This window comes from Cynocephalus volans, chromosome 12, assembly GCF_027409185.1.
Source record: "Cynocephalus volans isolate mCynVol1 chromosome 12, mCynVol1.pri, whole genome shotgun sequence".
Classification (NCBI taxonomy): Eukaryota; Metazoa; Chordata; class Mammalia; order Dermoptera; family Cynocephalidae; genus Cynocephalus; species Cynocephalus volans.
This window is the reverse complement of record NC_084471.1, coordinates 64,922,035-64,944,981: the sequence shown is the minus strand read 5'-3', so window position 1 is coordinate 64,944,981 and position 22,947 is coordinate 64,922,035. Positions and strand designations below refer to the sequence as shown.

The 22,947-nt window shown below is 35.1% G+C and overlaps 1 protein-coding gene across 2 annotated transcripts in view; it reads left to right on the top strand.

Annotated features, from left to right (window-relative positions):
* The first annotated feature begins 16,077 nt into the window (after positions 1–16,077).
* Positions 16,078–22,947, top strand: part of LOC134360537 (olfactory receptor 6C3) — a 9,379-nt gene continuing 2,509 nt past the window's right edge. The window contains exon 1 of one of the 2 annotated variants that reach the window (XM_063075056.1): positions 16,078–16,104. Coding sequence is in view for 1 of the 2 variants with exons in the window: in XM_063075055.1 (XP_062931125.1) it covers positions 18,032–18,056 (25 nt within the window). In the remaining variant the exon portion in view is untranslated. Of the gene's footprint in view, positions 16,105–18,031; positions 18,057–22,947 lie in introns of those variants that run through there. The other variant, XM_063075055.1, reaches the window with a different exon arrangement.

The following is a 22,947-nucleotide window of genomic DNA, read 5'->3' as shown; positions in this document are numbered from 1 at the left end:
TAGGAAATCTTTTTTAATTTAATAAAAAATATTTATTGCTTTCATTTGCAAATGAAGAAACATTACTTGTTACTGACTATAATAGGGTTTGTTATTTAATTTATCTATTGATAAAGAAGCATAGATTATTAATAACATATACTTTATATATAAGTGCCAAATGGACCTTCATATTTCCAAATTCCAGAATACACATGCTGTAGAAAATAGTGAAGAAATAGGCATTAGATATCTGGGATAAGTTTGTTTTCTGTAATTACAAAAGAGTAAGCCCCTTTCCGACTATCAGTAGCTTATGTATATATATACATATTTTATATATATATACATATATATATTATATATATATTTAAAATTTATATTTGTATAAATGCCCTGTTTCAAACTAGTCCAAAACTTGAGAAGCATACATTTCCATCTCTTTTGGACCAGTTTGAAATAGGACATGTATCCAAATTATTATATATCTAAACAAAATCATTTAAGTTTGTTTTGTAGAAAATAAAAGCTTCATAATACAGCAAAATTTTCCTTTATATAATGTTAGAATTTTATCCTTTAAAATTTCTATTCCACTCATTCTACTTAAGGCACTGAAATGTCTGAAGTATTTAAGAAAGGTGAGTATGGGGCGTGTGTGTGTGTCTGTGTGTGTGTGTGTGTGTGTGTGTGTGTGTGTGTGTGTGACAAGCTTAAACAAGAATTGTGGATACTGAAAAGTGTTCCAAATTATAACAACCACTTTTTTTAGAAATAGAAAACATACTATGATTTTAATCAGTGGTGTGACATTCTTGGTGATCATAAAGCAGCATATTAAATTGAGATTCAGCCAATTTTTGCTGAGAAATGATTTCTAAATTTCATTTCTTCCAATAAAAACTTCAATTTGTATGCTAAAGAAGACAATTATTGGACAAATGTGAAGTTTCCATAACCTCAAAGAGTATATTTCCCCATCTATAAATCAAGTATAATATCAGGAAAATAAAGTGTAAATAACTTATTATAGAGATGTAGATAAGTCTATAGAGCAAATAGCATAATTAGCTCTATTAATAAAATACCAACAATTGTTATTGTTCTTTAAATTTCACTGATATTATTATAAATATGCTTAGATTAATTTTTTATTGTAAGAACACCTAACTTGAGATCTGTGGGAGCACATAGACTTGACAAAGAACAGGGAGTGCACCAAGGGCAAAAGTCCTAAATGCACTTCATGCAGAACCTAAGTGCTGAAAACAGCACGTGCTGGAAACAGCAAACAGTTTCTGCTAGATTAGATAAGAACATTAAGGTCATTTCTTATCCAGCTTCACTCTCTCCTTTGTTTCTCAAGATGTTTTCCAGAGAACGCCCTATAGCCAATTTCTTTTCATTCCTTTGATTAATGATTGATTAAGTTGTTTTTTCTCTTGTATTTCCTTGTCTTTACAATAAAAGCCTGAAGCAAATGCCTACTCGGGTCTGTGCCTTGTTTCTCCCTTCTTGAGGGAGTTTTTTCAGTGCAGTCCATTCAGGCTTCTCATTGTTCTTAATATTTGGGCTCTGAGTAATCTTTGCATCTCCATCACACAGCAAGAAGTGACAAGTGGTGCCCCATGTGAGGTGAACTTCTAATCCACAGAACAGAGACTGACCTTCCAAAGCCTGCTAAAGAAGAAAGACATCCAACACACATTCCAGTAAGGAAAAATAGGCAACCATGGGATTGCCCAGAATGTCTATGGCAAGGGCTAATTTAGGTTTTTTCACTGAGAGGTTTCATTTCTTTCAATATTTGATTTCTTTTTACAGCTATGGGTAACTCTTTGTCTAAAGAAGAAATTCAGTGTAAGTTACAGCTTCAGTGCCTGTTGAAAGCACCTGGATATAAAGTGACCTAATGCCAGTTTGTAGAATTATTAGTAATTATTAGACAGCAATGTACTTGGTATCCATAAGAAGGAAGTCTTGATCTGGAGGACTGGGAATGGATAGGCAGATGATTGAGAAATTCTCTTGGTCCTGTTAAAGCTTCTCACCTTACGCTTTATGGCTTATTCAAGCCAATAAAACTATATCTAGCTTAGAGAAACAAGTCATTCAGGGTTCCTCTGCCCCTTCCATTCCTCCACCACCTTCTCCCTTAGATTTACCTCCATCAGACTTTACACCTCATACAGAAAAATGTTTCCATGAGGGCTGACAATCAGAAAGGGAAATATTACATGCTTTCCCTGTTGTCAGAGGATGAAATCAAGGGCCTCAACATGAAAGTCTTCCTTTTGCTGTCTTTAAGGAACTTAGAAAAAGTATAACAGAAAATGGGCTCCAAAGTTCTTTTACAAAAGGAATGGAGGAATCAATTGGAAATGGTTATGAAATGTCAGCCTGGGACTGGAAAGTCCTTGTCAAAACTGTACTGACAATGGCCCAATATAATCTATAGCTCCAAGAATTTCATGATGCCACCACCACTACCTCGTTGGAAAAAATTTACATAGTAACATCCCAATAGGTACTGATACGTTAATTGGAGAAGGAGCTTATACTAATCCTCAGATCCGAGCCCAAGAAATTATTCAAGCCTGCAATGACTGCCAAAGATATTCTAAAACAACCTCCCCTGGAGGCATAAACCCCCATGGACCAAAAAGAAATGAAATTTGGCAAATGGATGTCACTCATTAAGACCCTTTTGGGTGTCTTAAATACTTACATGTTACTGTTGACACTTATTCAGGATTTTTTCATGCCACTGCACAGACAAGGGAAACAATAAAACATGTTAGAAAACATCTTCTCTGCTATTGCTACTATGGGGATTCCAATTCAGATTAAAACTGACAATGGGCCTACATATACTTCCAAAGCCTTTCAAATATTCTGTGATACATCGAATATTAAACATGTTATGGGAATCCCATATAACCACACTGGTCAAGCAATAGTGGAAAGGGATAATGGTCTCCTCAAATCACAATTAAATAAACAAAAAAAGGGGGAATATAGAAGGAAGCTTGACCCCTCAAGAACAATTAACAAAAGCATTATTTACCGTAAATTTTTTAAACTGTAATTCTCAAAATTTAACAGCAGTGCATTGACATTTCACCCTCTCTCATGATAGGCCTTAACTTTTAGTCTTGTATTGACATCATTTACATGGACCAAAATGGTTGCAGATTGTTGAACTACTAACACAGGGAAGAGGGTATGCTTCTGCTCTTTCTCCTACAGGCCCCCTTTGGATACCAGCAAAGGCCATTCACACATATCATGTGGCACCACCAGAACTGCAGAATCTTACTGTACAGCCACCCCCAGGAATGATGAACAAGAAATGGAAGATAAATCCACTGACCTCTATGATGCTTTCCTCTGGTCCAACTTGGGGTGATTTAAAAAAGCTTACTGCACAGGCAGAGGACATCCTAGAATCCACCAGAACTCCAAAGATGCCAGAAAACCTGTTTCTAGCCATGCTTGCTTGCATAGCTATAACTTCCAAAGATCCAAAGGTAACATGACTGTTCATAATATATGGGCTTTTCCTTTTTATTCAGCTTTCCATAAGTAATAATGTTTATTGTACCCATGTTTTGAATCTCCCCATATTTGATCTGCTTACTTAGGGTGATTGGCTTCCCCCTCCTAGTCCATTACAAGATTGTGGAATAAGTTGTACTAAGAAGGGTTATCATAATGGATGGCACAAACTTTTTCATAATTGGTATTTCCTTGTTGAGGAATTGCCCTTATGTGTAGTGACTAATTTTGCTGCTAGCAACTTTTGCATTCCCTTTCAACCACAATGGTATATGAGTCATATTTTTATAGCTTTTAATCATATTATAGCTGTGAAACATCAAATATTTATTCCAACTGCAGGAGTCGGTGGAAATTCTAGATGGGGAAACAATCACCCTAAACCCAATATTACTGTTTGTTCTCACCCCTGAATTGCTATTAGACATGGTCTGGACCTTAATTGGGTATCTTGCTGTTCAAATAATTTTACAGAAAATAAATTATATGGTAATTGGACTTTAGAAAATTGCAGTCCATGTGACTTATTGATACTGAATTCTAATACCACCTGGAATTATACTCTTCCTTCTAATTATTCTGGTCAATCATCTTAATGGAATCCTGGCCTGGTGGGTCTTCCTTTGAGGGTGCACAATAGTCAATATTATACTCCCATAAAAAAACTATATTTGGTGTTTAGCCACTCCATTTTTCCTTTATATTATCTGACAAGGGGAATTTCAAAGAAATGAGAAATTATGTTGAAAAGTTAATGATACCACTGACTCAGTTATGATCTGCACCTCTTGACAATACATATTTGCTATTTCCTCTCAGGAACCTAATGTTACTATAACTAATTTTACTTCTGAAGGTTTCCACAATCAAGGTTTTAATATCACCCTCCCTTCCAATAAAACATGGTTTACTCCTTGGATTACACATCCTAATATCTCTGCCCTTAATATTACTTATGTCTTTGTGTTAAAATAAAGAGCAGAAGCCTGGTTACCAATTAGTGGTTATCAATAAATGGATGGGGAATTCTGCCCTGGAGCAAGTAACCTCTTCTCTAGAAAAAGTTCACCCTGAGATTTTGAGGCATTCTTATTGCCTCAATAATTGCTGCTACAGCTGCAACAGCTGTGGTTGCATTGTCACATTCAATTCAAATGGCTCACAAAATGAATTGTTATTTTCAAAATGTAACTTCTGAACTTTTAACTCAATCAAAAATTAACCAGGAAATTTTATAAAGACTAAATTCCTTAGATGCCTCTGTATCTTGGTTAGGTGAACATCAGCAAGCTCTTTGGACACAAAGTCAACTTAACTGTGATGCTGGATATCTATCTGTGTGTATCACTCCTCTTCCTTTTGATAATTCTACATCTTGGGAGGATGTACAACAGTTATTACATGGAGCTTTTCACTCTGATTTGAGTGGAGATATTCTTAATTTTAATATAAGCTCCAGAAGCAGGTACTTCAACTTCAAGAGGAAGCAAAAAATGCAACCATGAATCATTTAAATGATTTAGCTCTTTGGCTTAATCCTGTTAATTGGTTGTAAGGACTCAAAGTGAGAGTATGGATTATTGCTGGTATTCATATATTATTTTTGCTGTGTTTTCTCGCAATGCTGAAGGCACTATGCACCCTTTCCCAAAGAACTCTCCATGCAGAATCCATGCTGACCCTACTTCAAAAGACTCCTTATTACTCACTTCCTGACCCTACCTCAAACACCACTGTCAATTTAGAATTTGATTAAACAAAAAAGGGGGGTATGTGGGAGAACATACGCTTGACAAAGAACAGGGAGTACACAAAGGGCAAAAGTCCTAAATGCACTTATGCAGAACATAAGTACTAAAAACAGCAAGTGCTGGAAACAGCAAATAGTTTTTGCTAGATTAGATAAGAACATTAAGGTCATTCCTTTGTTTCTCAAGATGTTTTCCAGAGAATGCCCCATAGCAAATTTCTTTTCATTCCTTTGATAAATGATTGATTAAGTTGTTTTTTTCCTTGTATTTCCTTATCTTTACAATAAAAGCTGAAGCAAATTCCGACTTGGGGCTGTGCCTTGTGTCTCTGTTCTTGAGGGAGTATTCTCAGTTCAGTTCCTTCAGGCTCCTCATCGCTCTTAATATTTGGGCTCTGAGTAATTTTTGTGTCTCTGTCACACAGTGAGAAGTGACAAGATCTACTTTCTTTAAAAAAAATTTAAGGGCACTATAAACACAATATTGCACAGCAGATCTATAGAATTCATTCATCTTGCATAACTGAAATTTTATACCCTATTGATAGCAACTTCCATATTACCCCTTTCTCAACTCCATGGCAACCATCATTCTTCTCTCTGGTATTATGAGTTTGACTATTGTAGATACCTCATACATGTAATCTTCATTATTTGTCCTTCTATGACTGGGTGATTTGGCTTAGTATTTTGTCCTCCAGTTTCCTCCATGTTGTACATTATGGGAGGATTTTCTTCTTTTTTGAGGGAGAATAATATTCCATTGCTTGCTTATGCCAAATTTTCTTTATCCATTCATCCTTCAGTGGACATTTAGGTTGTTTCCATGTCTTGGTTATTGTGAATAATGCTGCAATGAACATGGCTGTGCAGATACCTCTTTGTGATCCTGATTTCCTTTATTTCACCCAGAAGTGAGATTGCTGAATCAAAAGGTACTTCTGCTTCTAATTTTTTGAGAAAATTTCATACTGTTTTCCATAGAGGATGCTCCATTTTCCATTCCCACCAACAGGGTACCAGAGTTCCAATTTTTCCACCTCTTCTCTAACACTTGTTGTGTTTTGGTTTTTGGGTAATAGCTATCCTAACAGATGTAGGGTGATATCTTATTGTAGTTTGGTTTGCATTTCCTGATGATTAGTTATGTTGAGCATCTTTTCATATATCTGTTGGCTATTTGCATGTCATCTTTGGAGAAATATCTGTTCAAGACATCACCCATTTTATATGTTTTTTCTCTTTAATTGTAGAAGTTCCATATATATTTTGGACATTAACCATTTATCTGATAGTGTGTTTGCAAATATTTTCTCCCATGCTATAGGTGGCCTTTTCTTTCTGTTATTGTTTTCTTAGATGTGCAAAAGATTTTTAATTTGATGTAGTTTTGCTTGTTTATTTTTGGTTTTGTTGCCTGTGCTTTTACAGTTAAACTAAGAAATAAATGCTGAGAATAATGGAAACTTCCCCCTCATGGTTTTTTATAGAAGTTTTACAGCTCCAGGTTAGATTTAAGTCTTTAATCCATTTTGAGTGATTTTTGTGTATGGTGTAAGATAAGGGTACAATTTCATTCTTTTGCATGTGGATATTCAGTCTTTCCAACACTATTTGTTATAGAGGCTATTCTTTCTCCTTTGTGTATTTTGGCACTCTTATGAAGATGAGTTGACTATATGTGCATGGATTCAAATATTCTGTTCCATTTGTCTAGATGTCTGTTTTCTACCAGTATCATAGTTTTAATTTTCAAATATATAATACTTTTATATATTTTGGAATCAGGAAGCATGATTAATCTAGATTTGTTCTTTTTTTCTCAATATTACTTTGGTTATTTGTAGTCTTGTGTTGTTTTATATATATTTTAGAATTATTTTTTCTATTTTTTGAAAAATGCCCTTGGGATTTTGATAGGGATTGCATTGATCACTTTAGATATTGTGGATATTTTAACAATTTTATGTCTTCCAATCCATGAACAGAGGATTTTTTTTCCATTTCTGTCTTCCTTAATTTCTTTTATCAATTTTTTTTACTTTTCATTTAACAAGGCTTTAACCTCAATAGCTATTTCTATGTATTTTATTCTTTGTGATGCTATTGGAGGTATTATTGCTTTTCTAATTTCAATTTAAGATTGTTCTTTGTTAATGTATAGAATTACAACTGATTTTTGTATGTTGGTTTTGTATCTTTCAGCTTTACTGAATTTTTTAGTACTTCTTACAGTTTTGGTGGGGGTTATTTTTGTTTTTAGAGTTCTCTGCATATAAAATTATGTCATCTACAAACAGGGACAATTTTACTTTTCCAATTTGGGTGCCTCTTTCTTTCCTCTTGCCTAATTGCTGTGGCTAGAACTTCTAGCAGTAAGTTGAATTAGAGATGGTGTAAGTGGACATCCTTACATTATTTGTGACATTAGAGGAGAAGCTTTCTTTTTCTTCTGTTATTATTTTCTGGTTTCATTCAATTATGGTCAGAAAGAGACTTGGTATAACTTCAATATTTTTAAATTTTTTAAGACTTACTGTAATCTAGCATGTGATCTCTCCTGGAGAATGTTCCATGTGTGCTTGAGAAGGATAAATATTCTGCTGATGTAGGGTTGAATTTTCTGTATGTTGAAAATCTACTGAAAATCATTGAGAATCTATGCATTTTCTGACATTTGGTTGTAATTTATGTATGCTAGGTATATTCATGTATAAAGTTTTTCACATCTCCTACTCCCTTATTGATTTTCTTCCTAGATGTTCTATTACTGAAATTGGTTTATTGAAGCCTCTTATTCTTACTGTATTCCTGTCTCATTCTCCCTTAAGTTCTATCAACATTTACTTTACATATTTAGGTGCTCTGGTTTTGAATACATACATATTTATAATTGTTTTATATTCCAGATGAATTGACCCTATCCCTTTATCTTCAAATAATGATCTTTATATCTTGTGACCATTTTTTATTTAAAGTCTATTTTATCTGTATAGACAACCTTGTATAAGTAAAAGAAAAAAAGCATAGACAACCTTGCTTTCATTTGGTTATCATTTTCATGGAATATCTTTGTCCTTCCCTTTGCTATGTGTGTCATTTATCTAGTATAAGTATCTTATACACAGTATATAGCTGGATTTATTTCTTAAATCCGTTCAGCCACTCTATGTCTTTGGATTGGGGTGTGAAGCTGTTATATTAAAGTAGTTGTTTATAAGTAAAAACCTTCTCTTGCCATTACATCACTGTTTTCTCTCTGTCTTGTAGTTCTTTTGTCCCTTTTTTCTCTCATACTGTCTTTTTTGTAATTTTTCTGATTTTTTTATAGTGATATGTTTTGATTCCTGTCTTTTCTGTGTGGGGGGGGAGGTATTACTATGGGTATTTTTCTTGTGGTACCATGAGGTTGACATGCAATGTCTTGCAGTTATAATAGTCTACATTATGCCGATAATAAAAAAATTCAATTGCAAACAAATCTCTGCTATTTGCTTCTTTTGCTCTCCCACAATTTATTTTTTTGATATCACAATATAAATGTCACAGTTTATATCCTTTTATATTGTATAGTCATTAACATATCTATCTAGTTATATTTATTTGAATACTTTTGTTTTTTAAATCTTATACCACAATTAATTAACTTGCACACCATCTTTACTATATTAAAATATTCTATATTTGTCTATATATTAACTTTACCAGTGAGTTTTATATTTTCATATGCATTTGTGTTGTTTTTGGCATCCTTTTCTGTCAACTTTAAGAACTCCTTTTAGCATTCATTGTAAAGAAGGTATAGAAGTTATGAGCTGCATAAGCTTTCATTTGTGTGGGAAGATCTTTATCTCTCCATTTTTGAAGGACAGTTTTTCTGTGTTTAGTTCTTGGTTGGCAATTTTTTTCTTTCAGCACTTTAAAAATATCACATTTCCTTCTGGACTGCAAGTTTTCTGCTGAGAAATTCACTTAAAGTCTTATGGAGTTTCTGTTGAACAAGACAGGTTAATTTTCTCTTGCTGCTTTCCAAATTCTCTCATTGTCTTTGACTTCTGACAATCTGATTACAATGTATCTCAATGTAGAGTTTTGTTGCTCATCCTATTCTGGTCTTTTGGGCTTCATGAATCTGGATGTCAATTTCTCTGTCTAGATTTTAGAAGATAAGCTTTATATCCCTTTCACTCTCTCTTCTTCTTCTGGACTTCAATAATGTGTATATTGATTTGCTTCGCTGTGTCTCATAAGTCCTTTAGATTTCTTCACTCTTTTTTCATTTCTTTTTGTTCCTCTGACTTGATAATTTTAGGTGACCTGTTTTCAAGTTGCTCAGTCTTTCTTCTCCTTGATCAAGACTGCTGTTGAACACTTGTAGTAAATATTGTAGTTCAGATATTGTATTCTTCAGCATCAGAATTTGTTTTTCTAAAGTTATTTCTCTTTTTTCTTGATATTCTCCTTTTGTTCGTGTATCATTTTCTGATATTTTTAGTTGTCTACCTGTGTTCTCTTGTAACCCATTGCATTTCGTTAAGATGATTATTTTAAATTGTCAGGTCATTTTTAGATCTCCATTTCTTTAGGGCCAGTACTTTTGTTCCTCAGACTGAGTCATGTTTTCCTGATTCTTCATATGTCTTATAGATTTGCATCAGTGTGTGTGCCTTTATAGAAACAGCCACCTTTTCCTGGTCTTTCTGGATTGGATTTTACAGGGAAATGACTTCATCAATCAGCCCAGCTAGAGATTTTGGGATCCTCTCAAACCTTTTCTATAGGTTCTATAGAAGTCTCTTCTCTGGACTTGTGCATATACATTTCCAATTAGAGGAATTTACTGATTTCTTTTTTTGTTTTAAGAGCCCATAATCTCTTGTTCCCTCTGATGCCTGACTTCTGTACTGCCAGTTGGGACATTGAATAGATTTCCCTGGAGTAAAAGCTTCAGGTTCTTTGATTTTACCTATTCCATAGAGTCCTGCCAGCCACAGAAAAGTTCCCATCACCCTTTTTGAGTTGCTGTTGCTCTTAGCTTCCCCTAGGTGTCCCAACTATACTGGTTCTGTCAACACTTTGGATGAGGCTAGACAGAAGCTGGTCACTCAGGCAGTGCACAAGAAGGCCACTGATGGAGGTTGAGTACATACTCTATTCTCTCCTTCCTCTCACTGGAAAAGTCATGGGCCAAGGCCATATCTCTCCCTACTGACTGTGCTGGCTTGGAAGAGGAACTGCCATGAGTAAAGTAAAACCGCTTTTCTTACCCGTTTTAATGAAGCTGTTCTGGATTTTGTGCTCATCTGGAGTACTAAAATTTCTTTGCTGGAATCTGGATCTCTCATAAAGATATTCAATTCATATATTGTTGTTAGATTGGCATTTCTGTGGCAGAAGATCTGGGACTTTCTAGTCCCTCATCTTGCTGAGGTCACTCTAGATTTAAAATAAAAGAGAATTTATCCCAGCTCATGAAAATTTAAATTTTGTTATACTGTACAGACATATTCATAAACGTCAACATTAAAAGATTTAATAAATGTTTGGAAGAATGCATAAACAAAATTCATCATCATATGAAGAGTAGGAATGTTTATTTTAATAGGGACATCTATGAAACCTCATAGAAAGATTATATGTTTATGTAATTTGATAAAATTGCATTGTGTATTAAAAGGGATAGTATGAAAAATAATTTCAAATTTAGGAATTTTTTACAAAAGAAAAACAATTGGAGAGCTTATAGAATGTTGATATTGTTGTGTCCTGTAGAGATATTAGAAGCAAATTATAAAATTGCTTGAAATTTTATATGAAATGTTTATATTGTCTATGGTATTTGACATATGATTAATATAGACTGTTTAGGAGATAATAAGATAACCAATGATCAGCACTTGGATTTTAAAGTATAAGGTGTGGAAGTTAATATCTTGATCAGCATGTTTGTTTTTATATACAGATAGACTTGTGTCCTATGTAGGTATTACAGCATTCCAGTATTAGATTCTTGTTGTTATAATCTTTGCTTGCCTTCACTCATCAGGAACTTTCTGAGGAGAAGTGGAGATAATGAAAATATAAACCATGTGGCAAGAGTTCATATACGACATTATACAGGAGATCTAAAAGGTAAATATCACAGAGAAGACAGATGATAATGAAGTCAGATGTACACCAAGGACCTCACTGATGTGTCCATGAAAAGGACCCTTATAATCTAGGTATAATATTCAATCCATCCTATTATTAAACTCACTGTTTAACAGAGTCCAAATATGCTCCTTTTCCTTAGAAACAAGCCTACATTACATGGTTATATATAAAATATAATTCTGATGAAGTCTAACAGATAAGCCTTCTCTTGCTGTAAGAGTTTTCAAATACAAAAAAAATTTAGCTTATATTCTGTGTAGAAGCTCAGCAAATTTCTATTGAGACAGAGTTTTTCCAATCAAGTACTGCATGGTTAACTTTACTTTCAGACAAGTTTGGGTCATTTCCCAGACCAAAATTCTATATAAATCTTGCTTAACAAACAAACTCCACTTAAAGAAAGTTTGTGAAAGTAATTGGACAGAATCCATAAACACAAATGTTGCAAATTTAACCAGAAATTATTAGAGCAATTTATAGAGGATATTACCATGGTAAGAGAACTGCCTAACAAGTGGAGTCCTTAGACTGTGACCCAGGAATAGGCTGTGCTCTGCACTGTTGAAGCCAGGGATTGCTGAAATGCATCTCCCTTGCCAACTAGAGAGTCTACAACACAAGCACTGTATTTTTCATTATCAATTAATGTCTTCAAGGATTTTGATGGTAGCTTTATAATTTTTATAACTCTGAAAAAAAAATCACACCTCAATCCAATATTATTTTTAAAAGGTTTTGACCATGTTCTATGCAATAGTTACTGTGTGCCAGACACTATGGCTACCGTATGATTTCTGGAGCATGAAAATTAATATACACAACGTTGAAAAAATTTTGCTTATCTAGTGGCATTTACAGTGTAAGTCGGGAGAAGATAAGAGCAAACTCTCTGAATGACATTTTCTCTCTGCCAAGTGTAATTGCAGGGGAGTTTAAAGCACTACCACATTGTTTTTTAAGTCATCAGTTAACAGGCAGAAGAGAGATAACCTTGTGACATGAATCATGTCCAGGGTGTAAATAAAGAGAACTTCATCCTAGGACTACAATGGGAAGAATTAGAAATTCGCCAAGCAAAATATGGCAGACAACTATAAAATTGCACGAAGCTGCAAACATGAAAGACAGTGTTAAAAGTGAAACAGAGAACATTTAATAACAAAGCCAAACCCAATCAAAAATAGCTAATTAAGTCAGAGTATCTAGAATTTATTTTGAGAAGAACCATTTGTCTGATGTAAGACAAAAGGTTAAGAGGAAGTTATATGATAACCAGTTCTTTCTTCTACTATCTCATCCTAAAAGATATTTTCTCTCACTTCATGGGAAGTGCAGTGTGTTAGTAAGGATTCTCCAGAGAAGTGGAATCACTAGGAGATACATAAGTATAGATGTAGGTATATCGAAAGAGATTTATTGTGCAGGATTGTCTTACACAATGATGGTGAAAGAAATCCCACAATCTGCCAACTGCAAGCTGGAGGCTCAAAAAATCCAAGTGTAGCTTCCATCCAAGTCCACACCCCCAAAAAGCAAAAACAAAAACAAATGAAAAACGTAAACAGGAGAGCCAATGATTTAAGTGCTGGTCCAAGTTCAAAGACCTGAGAACCAAGAAAGCTCATGTCCAAAGGCAGAAGTAGATTTAAGTCCCAGTTGAAGAAGACAGAAAATTCACCCTTTCTCTGCCTTTTTGTTTTATTTGGGTCCTCAACAGATTGGATAATTTCCACCCACAGTGTTGAGGGCCATCTTCTTTAGTCAGTCTACCAATTCAAATGCTAATCTTTTTTGAAAACACCCTTACAGATACATTCAGAAATAATGTTTTACCAGACATCTTGGCATGACTTAGCCCGGTCGGGTTGACACGTAAAATTAAGTATCACATACAGCATACCCTTATCCCACCCTTCTAGACCCAGGTCAAGTGGAAAATCCCCAAAGGCCTTTTTTTTTTTTTTTTTTTAACTTCTCAATATACATTGTAGTTGATTTTTGTGTCCCTTTACCCGTCCTCTTTCCCCTTTTTAGTTGAGGAACGTTAATAAAACAAAGCATGGGCTATTTATTTTATTACTAGTCCTATACCATATGGACTTTCTAACATATGCACCAGAATATACTGCTCATACAAACAAACTGGAAACTCTGATAGTGATACTTACAGGCAATGATGTCTACTGTGGTTAACTCTAACAGCGTTTCCTGACACAGTTACGCTAATTTCCGTGAACAGGTACCTGTTACTTTTTTCAGTAATAAACTCATTTGGCTTTTCAAGTATCTGGAGCCTTATCCCCAATTTTTACATCTTCTCTTTCTATGCAGTTGATTCTGCTCCGTCTCTTGATTTTGGCATTTCCTTTGTTTTATAGGACCCATATAAACAATGTTTACACCCCTAGATTTAGACTATTACCATCTCCCCATCTATGCTCAGCCACACAAAACTTATTATCTCCAGTTTATTCATTTATCTGTGCCTTTGCATCTAAGGTGTATATTTTATTTTCCCATTTTCCTCTGACAAGTTCATACCATCTTTTCATATCCACTTTTAAAGTTTCCTAGAATTTTGTGATCAAATTAATTTTCATTTTACTCTCTGCACTAATAGCATTTTGAATAAACTTCTTTTATAGAGTTTACCACAAGATCAAGAAAGGAATTTAGAATTCTAAGATGTTTGATTTTATCAACACTGATGTCGAGGCCCAGAAAGCAATACCCCAGAGTTTAGGCCTCAGAAACAGCCCCAATAGCAAAATTTTCCTCTGACCTTCTTGTGCTCTCCTGTCTCGCAGCCTCATTCCCTCCAGAGACAAGCCATGGAAACTAAGTTTCCTATTCCCCAAGGTGGGTCATAGATATACTCCAACCTTCCTCCTGCCTTTCTGTGTTGGAGCAGGCCATAAAGAAATTCTCTGATCAACCTTGTCTGATTGTAGGGCATAAGACCCTCATTCCAGAAGGGGTCTTGCCCCATGCCCTGGAAGAATGAATAGTACACAGAGAGGCCAAGAAGAATCTAGGCATATAGGCCTAGCTGAGTTTCTCCACTCAGTCTATTAGCATTAGATCATACCCTTCTTGTCCAATCACGTTTCTGCATGGCTGTTCCTGCTTCATAAAATCTTAGCATCAATATGGACAATTTTCTCTATATATTTGGGTCTTCATTCTGAAAGCTCCCATGTCACATAAAACTATGATATTATAAAATTTGTTATGCCTTTCCTCCATATTAATCTGTGTTTGTGATGTGATTTTTCATAGAACCTTTAGATGGTTGAAGGAGATGTCTTGCCTTGGCTGCTACACCGACAATACCCTGAAGATATATTCCAGGCATTAGAGAGAGAGAGAGGGTTACAGATATAGATATAGATGCCTGAATCTATTATATCAATTTTCTTAAAGCATAATAGTATATTATTTTTGGCCCTGTGGAACAAACTCAACCTCCTCCTCAAAATATACTCACTAGTGGTGATTTACATCTGAATAGTTTACTATTTTTTGAATCATTCCATGTCAATTCTGTTTATGATACTCATACATAAACTCACTTATTTTTCCTAAATGTCCATCAATACGAATATTACACATTTCATTGTTCCTGTGACTATCTGAATCTCAGAAACTTTTTTCATTACTAGTACTACCAATAAACATTCATTGAGTGCTTACTATGTGTTAGGCATCACACCAAGTACCCTAAACTCATTTAATTTTCACAAGATCCCTAAATGTTTCTGTGTTATGTGTATTTTAGTGAAAAAAAACTGAGGTCCAAAAAATAAGTAAATTTCCCAATGTTATTGAAATAGCTAGTAAAGACAAGCCACAAATAGACGGGAAATGTTAGTAAAACACTTAATTGATAAATGACTGATAATCAAAATGTAAAATGAACTCTTAAAACTCAACAATGATAAAACAAATGACCCAGTTAAAAAAGTAGGCAAAACATCTGAATAGACCCCTCACCAGAAACATGCACAGGTGGTAAATAAGCATATAAAACATGCTGAACATCATGTTTTTAGGGAATGATAAATTTGAACAATAAGTTAGCACTACATACCTATTAGAATGGGTAAAATCCTAAACAATGACAACAAATGTTAGCGAGGATGTGAAGCAACACAAGCTTTCATTAATTGCTGATGGGAATGCCAAATGATACAGCTACTTGGGAAGATGGTTTGGAAGATTCTTACAAAGCTAAACATAATCTTATATTCTGAACCAATCTCTCTTCTTGGTCTTTGTCTCAGTATATGAGAACCCTGTGTACTATTTGGTTAATTTTCACATGAACTTAAAAGTGCTTTATAAAAAAAAAATAAAAGTTCATTATTTAAAAAAGGCATATGAAAAAACTGTATTTCTTATACAAATAAGATGAGGAGTTCTCCTTTTACAAAAAACAAAAATCATAATTATTTTTATCACTAATAAAATATTAACTAAACAACAAATATTGTTGTCATTAACAGAAGCAAATGTTATGTAGAAGTCACTATTACTATTTTAGGTTCTCTGTGATATAAAGATAAACGTAAGTCATGTCAAAGGAGATTCGATATAAGGAGGAGTTAGAGAGGAGTTAGCAGGCCCAGATTATTGTCCTGACTTGACAGTTTCTAGTCAATGTAAGAAGGACTGTTTGGAGAAATTTTTGATTCCAGATCTAATACAGGAAAATGTAGCATGAGCCTGGAAAAACTACTAGATTAAAAGGAAGCAAATGAAGAGTAAAAGTGTAATGTCCAAAAGAGCTGGAAGACAACCTGAAGGCTTTCTTCCTGGCTACAACACTCCAAAGAGGTATAGATGTCAACATAAAACTTCCTTGAATTATTTATGTCAAACATAAACAATGTGTCCTAAAATAAGTAAAAAAAAATTATAAAGCCATGTGTTTATTATGACATAAGCAAAAAGATACTAGAGAACCAACATGGAATATTGAAAAAGGAACAAAGTAAACCTTCATTTGGGCTTTTCTGTATAAATTTCAAAACTGAAAAAGAAAATGGTAAATGATAAATTCAAAATATAACCATTTTTTAGCACAATATGAACAAATGGATTTACACTGATCATCAATGGCTGCTAATCAATTAAATATCTGTGTTGGAAGTATAAAATTCCCTTTATGGAAAACTTCTGGGAAGATGTTGGACTAGAGATGCCCAGGACGAATTCCTCCAAGAAGATCAAAACAGCCCACCACCACCATTGCTGCTGTCACTGGAGCCATTGTCCAGTCTCAAAATTGTGGCCCATTGCAGAGCAGCTCCCCACAGAGAAGCAGTCCTGCAGGTGGCCCGTTGTTGCGGCAGCAGATTCTGCAGATACGAGACAGGTGGCTGCAACCATCGACACAATTGCTGCCATTGGGAGTTAACCCTGCTGCAGCCAAGGACAATACAGATGTAAGGAAGGCAGTAACAGCCACTAGTGCTGCTGCTGCCACTGTGAGTTAACCCTGCTGCCAGCAAGGACACGGCGGATGAGAGGGAGACAGTTGCAACTGCCAATGACACTGCCACCCCTGTGAGGTAACCCCACTGCCACTTAGGACACCACCAAAGACACAGCAGACATAAGGGAGGAAACCAGCTGCTGACATTGCTGCCACCTCCATGAGGTAACACTACTGCCACCGCAGACACCGTAGATGCGACAGAGGCAGTTGCAGCCTCTGGCACCACTGCTGAACCCAGAAGATAACCTTGCTGCCACTGCAGACACCACAGACATGATGGAGGCAGTTGCAGCCAGTGGAGCCACTCCTGTCCCCATGAGGTAACCCCTCTGCCACTGGGGACACCTCAGACACAAGGGAGGCAGGTAAAGCTGCCAGCACCACTGCCAACCCACGAGGTAAACCTGCTGTTGCTGCAGATGCCAGAGATACCACAGAGGCAGTTGCAGGTGTCATGGAGTCAGTTGCAGCAGCCACAGCTGTTGCTGCTTCTGTGAGGAAACAGTGCCACTGCTGCAGACACCACAGCTGTGTGGGCCAGTGCTGTGGACCCCGCAGTCAAGTGGGAGGCTGTTGTAACTGCCATTGCTGCAATAACTGCCATGAACAATGCCACAGGGCAGCCACTATTGTCATGTGAGCAGCCCGCTGCCACTGGAGCCATTGCTGCCAAGTGGGTAGCCCGCCAAAGGTGAACTGCTGACTACTCAACTGAATTGACACAAGGCGGGCCACCAGAGGAATTCAGGGAAGGAGAATAATAAGAGAAGAAACTGTTGTACCATATGACCAGACATCAACATAGAGATACAACGAATATGAAAAAAAGCAAGAAAACATGAATCCACCAAAGGAATACAATAACTCTTGTGAACCAGACCCCAGAGAGGAGAAAACCCTTGAAATGACTGAAAAAGAATTCCAAGTAAAAATCTTAAGAAAACTCAATGAGATACAAAAATACATAGTTCAGACAACACAATGAACTGAGCAAAACTACCCGGGATATGAAGAAGGAAATCCACAAAGAGATTAATACATTATAAAAGAATGTTACAGACCTCATGGAAATGGAGTCATTCAACAAAATGAAGAACACAACTGAGAGCTTAAGCAGCAAGTCAGAGCAAACAGAAGAAGAATTTCTGATCTCAAAGATAGCCCTTTCAAAATAACCTGTGAAGACAAAAAAAAGAGGAAAATAGAACCTTAAAAAATGAAGAACATCTAAGAGAGATAGCATACAACCATAAGTGTACAAACATCCAAATCATGGGTATTCCTGAAGGGGAAGAGAAAGAAAAGGATACTGAGAACATATTCAATGAAATAATGGTGGAAAATTTCCCAGGATAGGGAGACACATGGACCTTCAGATTCAGGAGACTCAAAGATCCCCAAACAAGTGCAGCATAGGTCCAGAAACTGAACAGGGCCCACATCAAGTTTATCACAAAAGTGAGTTCAGTACAGACATCAAGTCAACACAAAAGCAAGAAAAATATACTCAAAATTCAGTACAAAGTGCATGCTGGCTCAAGAGAATGAGCAGCTGCTTGCTGAAAGTAAGTTAGATACAAAGTAAGATATACACACGTAAGCCAGCAAAATGCAGGTTGCCTCCTGGAAAGTGAGCAACAACCCAGCCTTCAGCTGGGATTCAGCTTTTATAGTTCCTCTATCTAATAAATAATTCAGTTAAGGAGATGATTCCCAGTTATATGCACCAGAATGTTCTGTGCTCTCTATTAAGCATGCCCAGCCACTGGATTGCATATGCCAATTCCGCTGTTGTCTCATTTTCCCCATGTTGGTGCAAAATACAGGTCTAACTGGCAATAGTAACTTTCCACCAGGGGAAAGAGCTTAGAGGAGGGGGCCTGAGACCTCAGGGAGTGGCTAGAAACCCAGAGGCATGTCCTGAAACCTGAGCCCAGAAAAACTGAACACCTCCTGTATCAAAACCATTAGCTAGGTTACAGAAAAAAGAAGAGAGAAGACCCAAATAGCAAAAATTAGAAATGACAAAGGAGACATTACAACTGATCCCAAAGATATACAAAGAATTATTAGAGACAATCATAAACAACTAGATGCCAAGTAATTTGAAAACCTGGAGGAAATGGGGAAATTTCTGGACACATACAAACTATTAAGACTGAACCAAAAAAACAGAAAAAAGAAAACATGAATAGCCAATAACTAGCAATCAGATTGAAGCAGTAATCAACAGTCACCCAACAAAGAAAAGCCCAGACTGGATGGCTTTATTGCTGAATTCTACCAAACCTCTAAAGAAGAATTAATATAAATTCACTTCAAACTATTCTAAAAAATTGAAACTGAGACCATTCTCCCAAACTCATTCTATGAGCCCAGCAACACCCTGATACCAAAAACAGACAAAGATACAACAAGAAAAAGAAAACTATAGGCCAATATTTTTTGATGAACTTAGATACACAATAAAATAGTCCCTCAATAAAATATTAGCAAATAGAATACAGCAACACATAAAAAATATATACACTATGATAAAGTGGGATTCATCCCAGGGAAACAGGATGTTTCAAAATACACAAGTCAATAAATGTGATATACCACATCAGCAACAAAAAGCACGTGATTATCTCAATAGATGCAGAAAAGCATTTGACAAAATTCAACATCGTTTCATGATAAAGGCTCTCAGAAAATTAGGTATAGAAGGAAAGTATCTCAATACAATAAAAACCATGTATGACAAACCCACCCCTAATATCATCCTGAATGGGGAAAACATGAAAGAAACAGAGCAAGAAAAGGATGCCCACTCTACCACTCCTATTTAACTTAGTATTGGAGTATTAGCCAGAGCAATCAGGCAAAAGAAAGAAATAAATGGCATCCAGATTAGAAAAGACAAAGTCAAATTATCCCTGTTTGCAAATGACATGATTCTGTATATAGAAAAGCCTTTAAGGCTCTACAGCAAAATCTTAGAGTTGATAAACAATTTCAGTAAAGTTGCAGGATACAAAATCAACATGCAAAAATCAGTAGCATTTTTATCTTCCAACCATGAACTAGAAGAAAAAGAAGTCAAGAAAGCTAGTCCATTTACAATGTTCACCAAAAAAAAAAAAAAAAAAAAACCTAGGAATTAATTTAACCAAGGAATTGAAAGATCACTACAAGGAGAACTACAAAGTACTACCGAAAGAATTTAAAGAGGTCACAAAAAGATGGAAAGACGTTCCTATCTCTTGGATTGGAAGAATTAATATTGTGAAAATGTCCAAAGTAACCAAAGCAATCTTCAGATTTAATGCAATCCCCATCAAAATACCAATGACATTCTTCACAGAAATGGAAAATACAATCCTAACATTCATATGGAACAACAAAAGAACCCAAACAGTTAAAGAAATCCTGAGCAAGGAAAGTAAAGTCAGAGGCATAACAATACCTGATTTCAAATTAAACTACAAAACAGTAGTAACCCAAAAAACATAGTACTGGTTTAAAAACAGACACTCAGACCAATGCAACAGAATAGAAAACCCAGAAATTAGCCCACAACTTAACAGCTATCTGATGTTCAACAAAGACACCAAGAACACACATGGGGAAGACTACCTCTTCAATAAATGGTGCTAGGAAACCTGGACATCCATATGTAGAAGAATGAAACAAACCCATACACCTAGCCATATACCCAAATCAACTCAAAATAGATTAAAGATTTAAATATAAGACTTAATATTTAAGAAATGGCTAGAGGAAAACATAGGAGAAATACTCTAGGAAGAAGGACTTGGCAAAGACTTTATGAATAAGCCCCCAAAAGCATAAGCAACAAAGGAAAAATAAACAAATGGGATTATATCAAACTAAAAAGTCTGCACAGCAAAGGAAACAATTAACATAGTGAAAAGACAACCTACAGAACAGGAGAAAATATTTACAAAGTTTAAATCCAACAAGGGATTAATATCCATTATATGCAGGGAACTCAAACAACTTAATAGTAAAAAAAAAAAAAAATCCAATTACAAAATGGGCAAAGAAGAAGAAAAGACATTTTTCAAAGAAAGACATATAAGAGGTCAACAGGTATATTAAAAATGCTCAACATCACTGATCATCAGGGAAATGCAAATCAAAACCACATTGAGATTTCATTTCACCCCAGTTAGATTAGTATCAAAAAGACAATGACAAATGCTTGTGAGGATGTGGAGAAAGCAAACACTTCTACACTGTTGATGAGACTGTAATTTAGTGCAGTCATTATGGAAAACAGAATGGAGATTTCTTGGGCAACTATGGATAGAACTACCATATGATCCAAGAATCGCATTTCTGGTATATACACAAAGTCATGGAAATCATGTCTAAGGGATACCTGTTTATCACAGCTGTAATTACAATAGCCAAGATATGGAACTGCCATAAATGCCCATCAATGGATGACTGAGTAAGGAAAATGTGGTATATATACACCATGGAATACTACTAGCCATAAAAAAGAATGAAATTCTGCCATTCACAGCAACATGGATGAGAGTGTAGAAAATTATGTTATGTGAATTAAGCAAGGCACAGAAAGAGAAATACCACATGTCCTCACTCATAAGTGGGAGCTAAGGATGAAAGAAAGAAGGAAAGAAAGAAACAAACAACCACAATAACACTTGAACTTTCTGAAGGAGAGAACAGATTTATGGTCACTAAAGGTGGGAAGTGGGGAGGAGGAGAGGGGTTAGAGAGAAACCGGGTAACAGACACAAAGAGTGATATGATTTATAATGATGGACATGCTAACGATACTGATTTGATCATCACATATTGTACACAAATACTGATAATTAACTCTGTACTCCATAAATATGTATTATCAATGATGTTTCAAGTGTGAAATAAATAAAGAATTAACTGAATAAGAGTGCCACTCCCTGTGATGTAGAGCAACATCTGCCAGAATGCTCCTTTACTGCAGAAGAGCAGTTCTCAAGCGATCTTTCATCCCAGCAAGGATTTAGTTCTATATTGGTGATCGTATGATTATTTGATAAACAAAGTACACATATCAAAACATCACATTGTATACCCTATATATATATATATTCAATTTTTTGTCAATTATACCTCGATAAAGTTAGAAAAAATGAAATATTACTTGATTATGTGCATATACAATTGTTGTATATATATTAAATACATGTTTGATTATTTGATTAACATACATAATATTTATTTTATATTAAATAATTCTTATATAATATGTATTATTAATTTATATTATTATAAATAAGTACATAGCTCATTATTTTCTGATTACATGTATTTTTATCATCAAAATATTTGGGAAACACAAAAAACAACATTAAAAATAATTAGAGTTCGCAACTGGAATTTCACATGAATAAAAGCTTACTATTTTGTGGTATTTCTTATTAGAATGTTAAAGACATGATAAACACATGTGCAGGCCAAGATTAACAATGAGATGGACAAAATTGACTGCAATTAAATATTGCTGTTTGTAATGAAGATTAAATTAGTTAACCTGTGTAACAGAATTTTTTAAAAACTGTGAACCCAATATGTGCATATAATAGTCATTATTTAACTTAGAATTATGAAATAACCTTTTGCTTCTTAATGCCCTAACCCCTAACAAAGACTTAAGATAAACAACAAAAAAGGATATGTAGAAAAATTTTATATTCCAAAAAGATAATTAACATAGATTGTATTCAGTATTCTAGTTTTATTTAAAAAGGTGATTTCATAACTATTTTCATTTCTCATGAAATACTAAGTAATTATGATTAATGGAAGAAAATATTTTTTAGAAGTCAACTTCTTAGGCCCTCTGTAGGATACAAGGATGAATGTAACCATTCTCAAGAGAAATCCACTATAGAGAAGAATTAGGAGGCTACTGACAAATCTAAGTATGGCTTCCAGAAATCCCTCATGGTCTATAATGTAGCAGAGATGTGGCCGGGACTTTGCC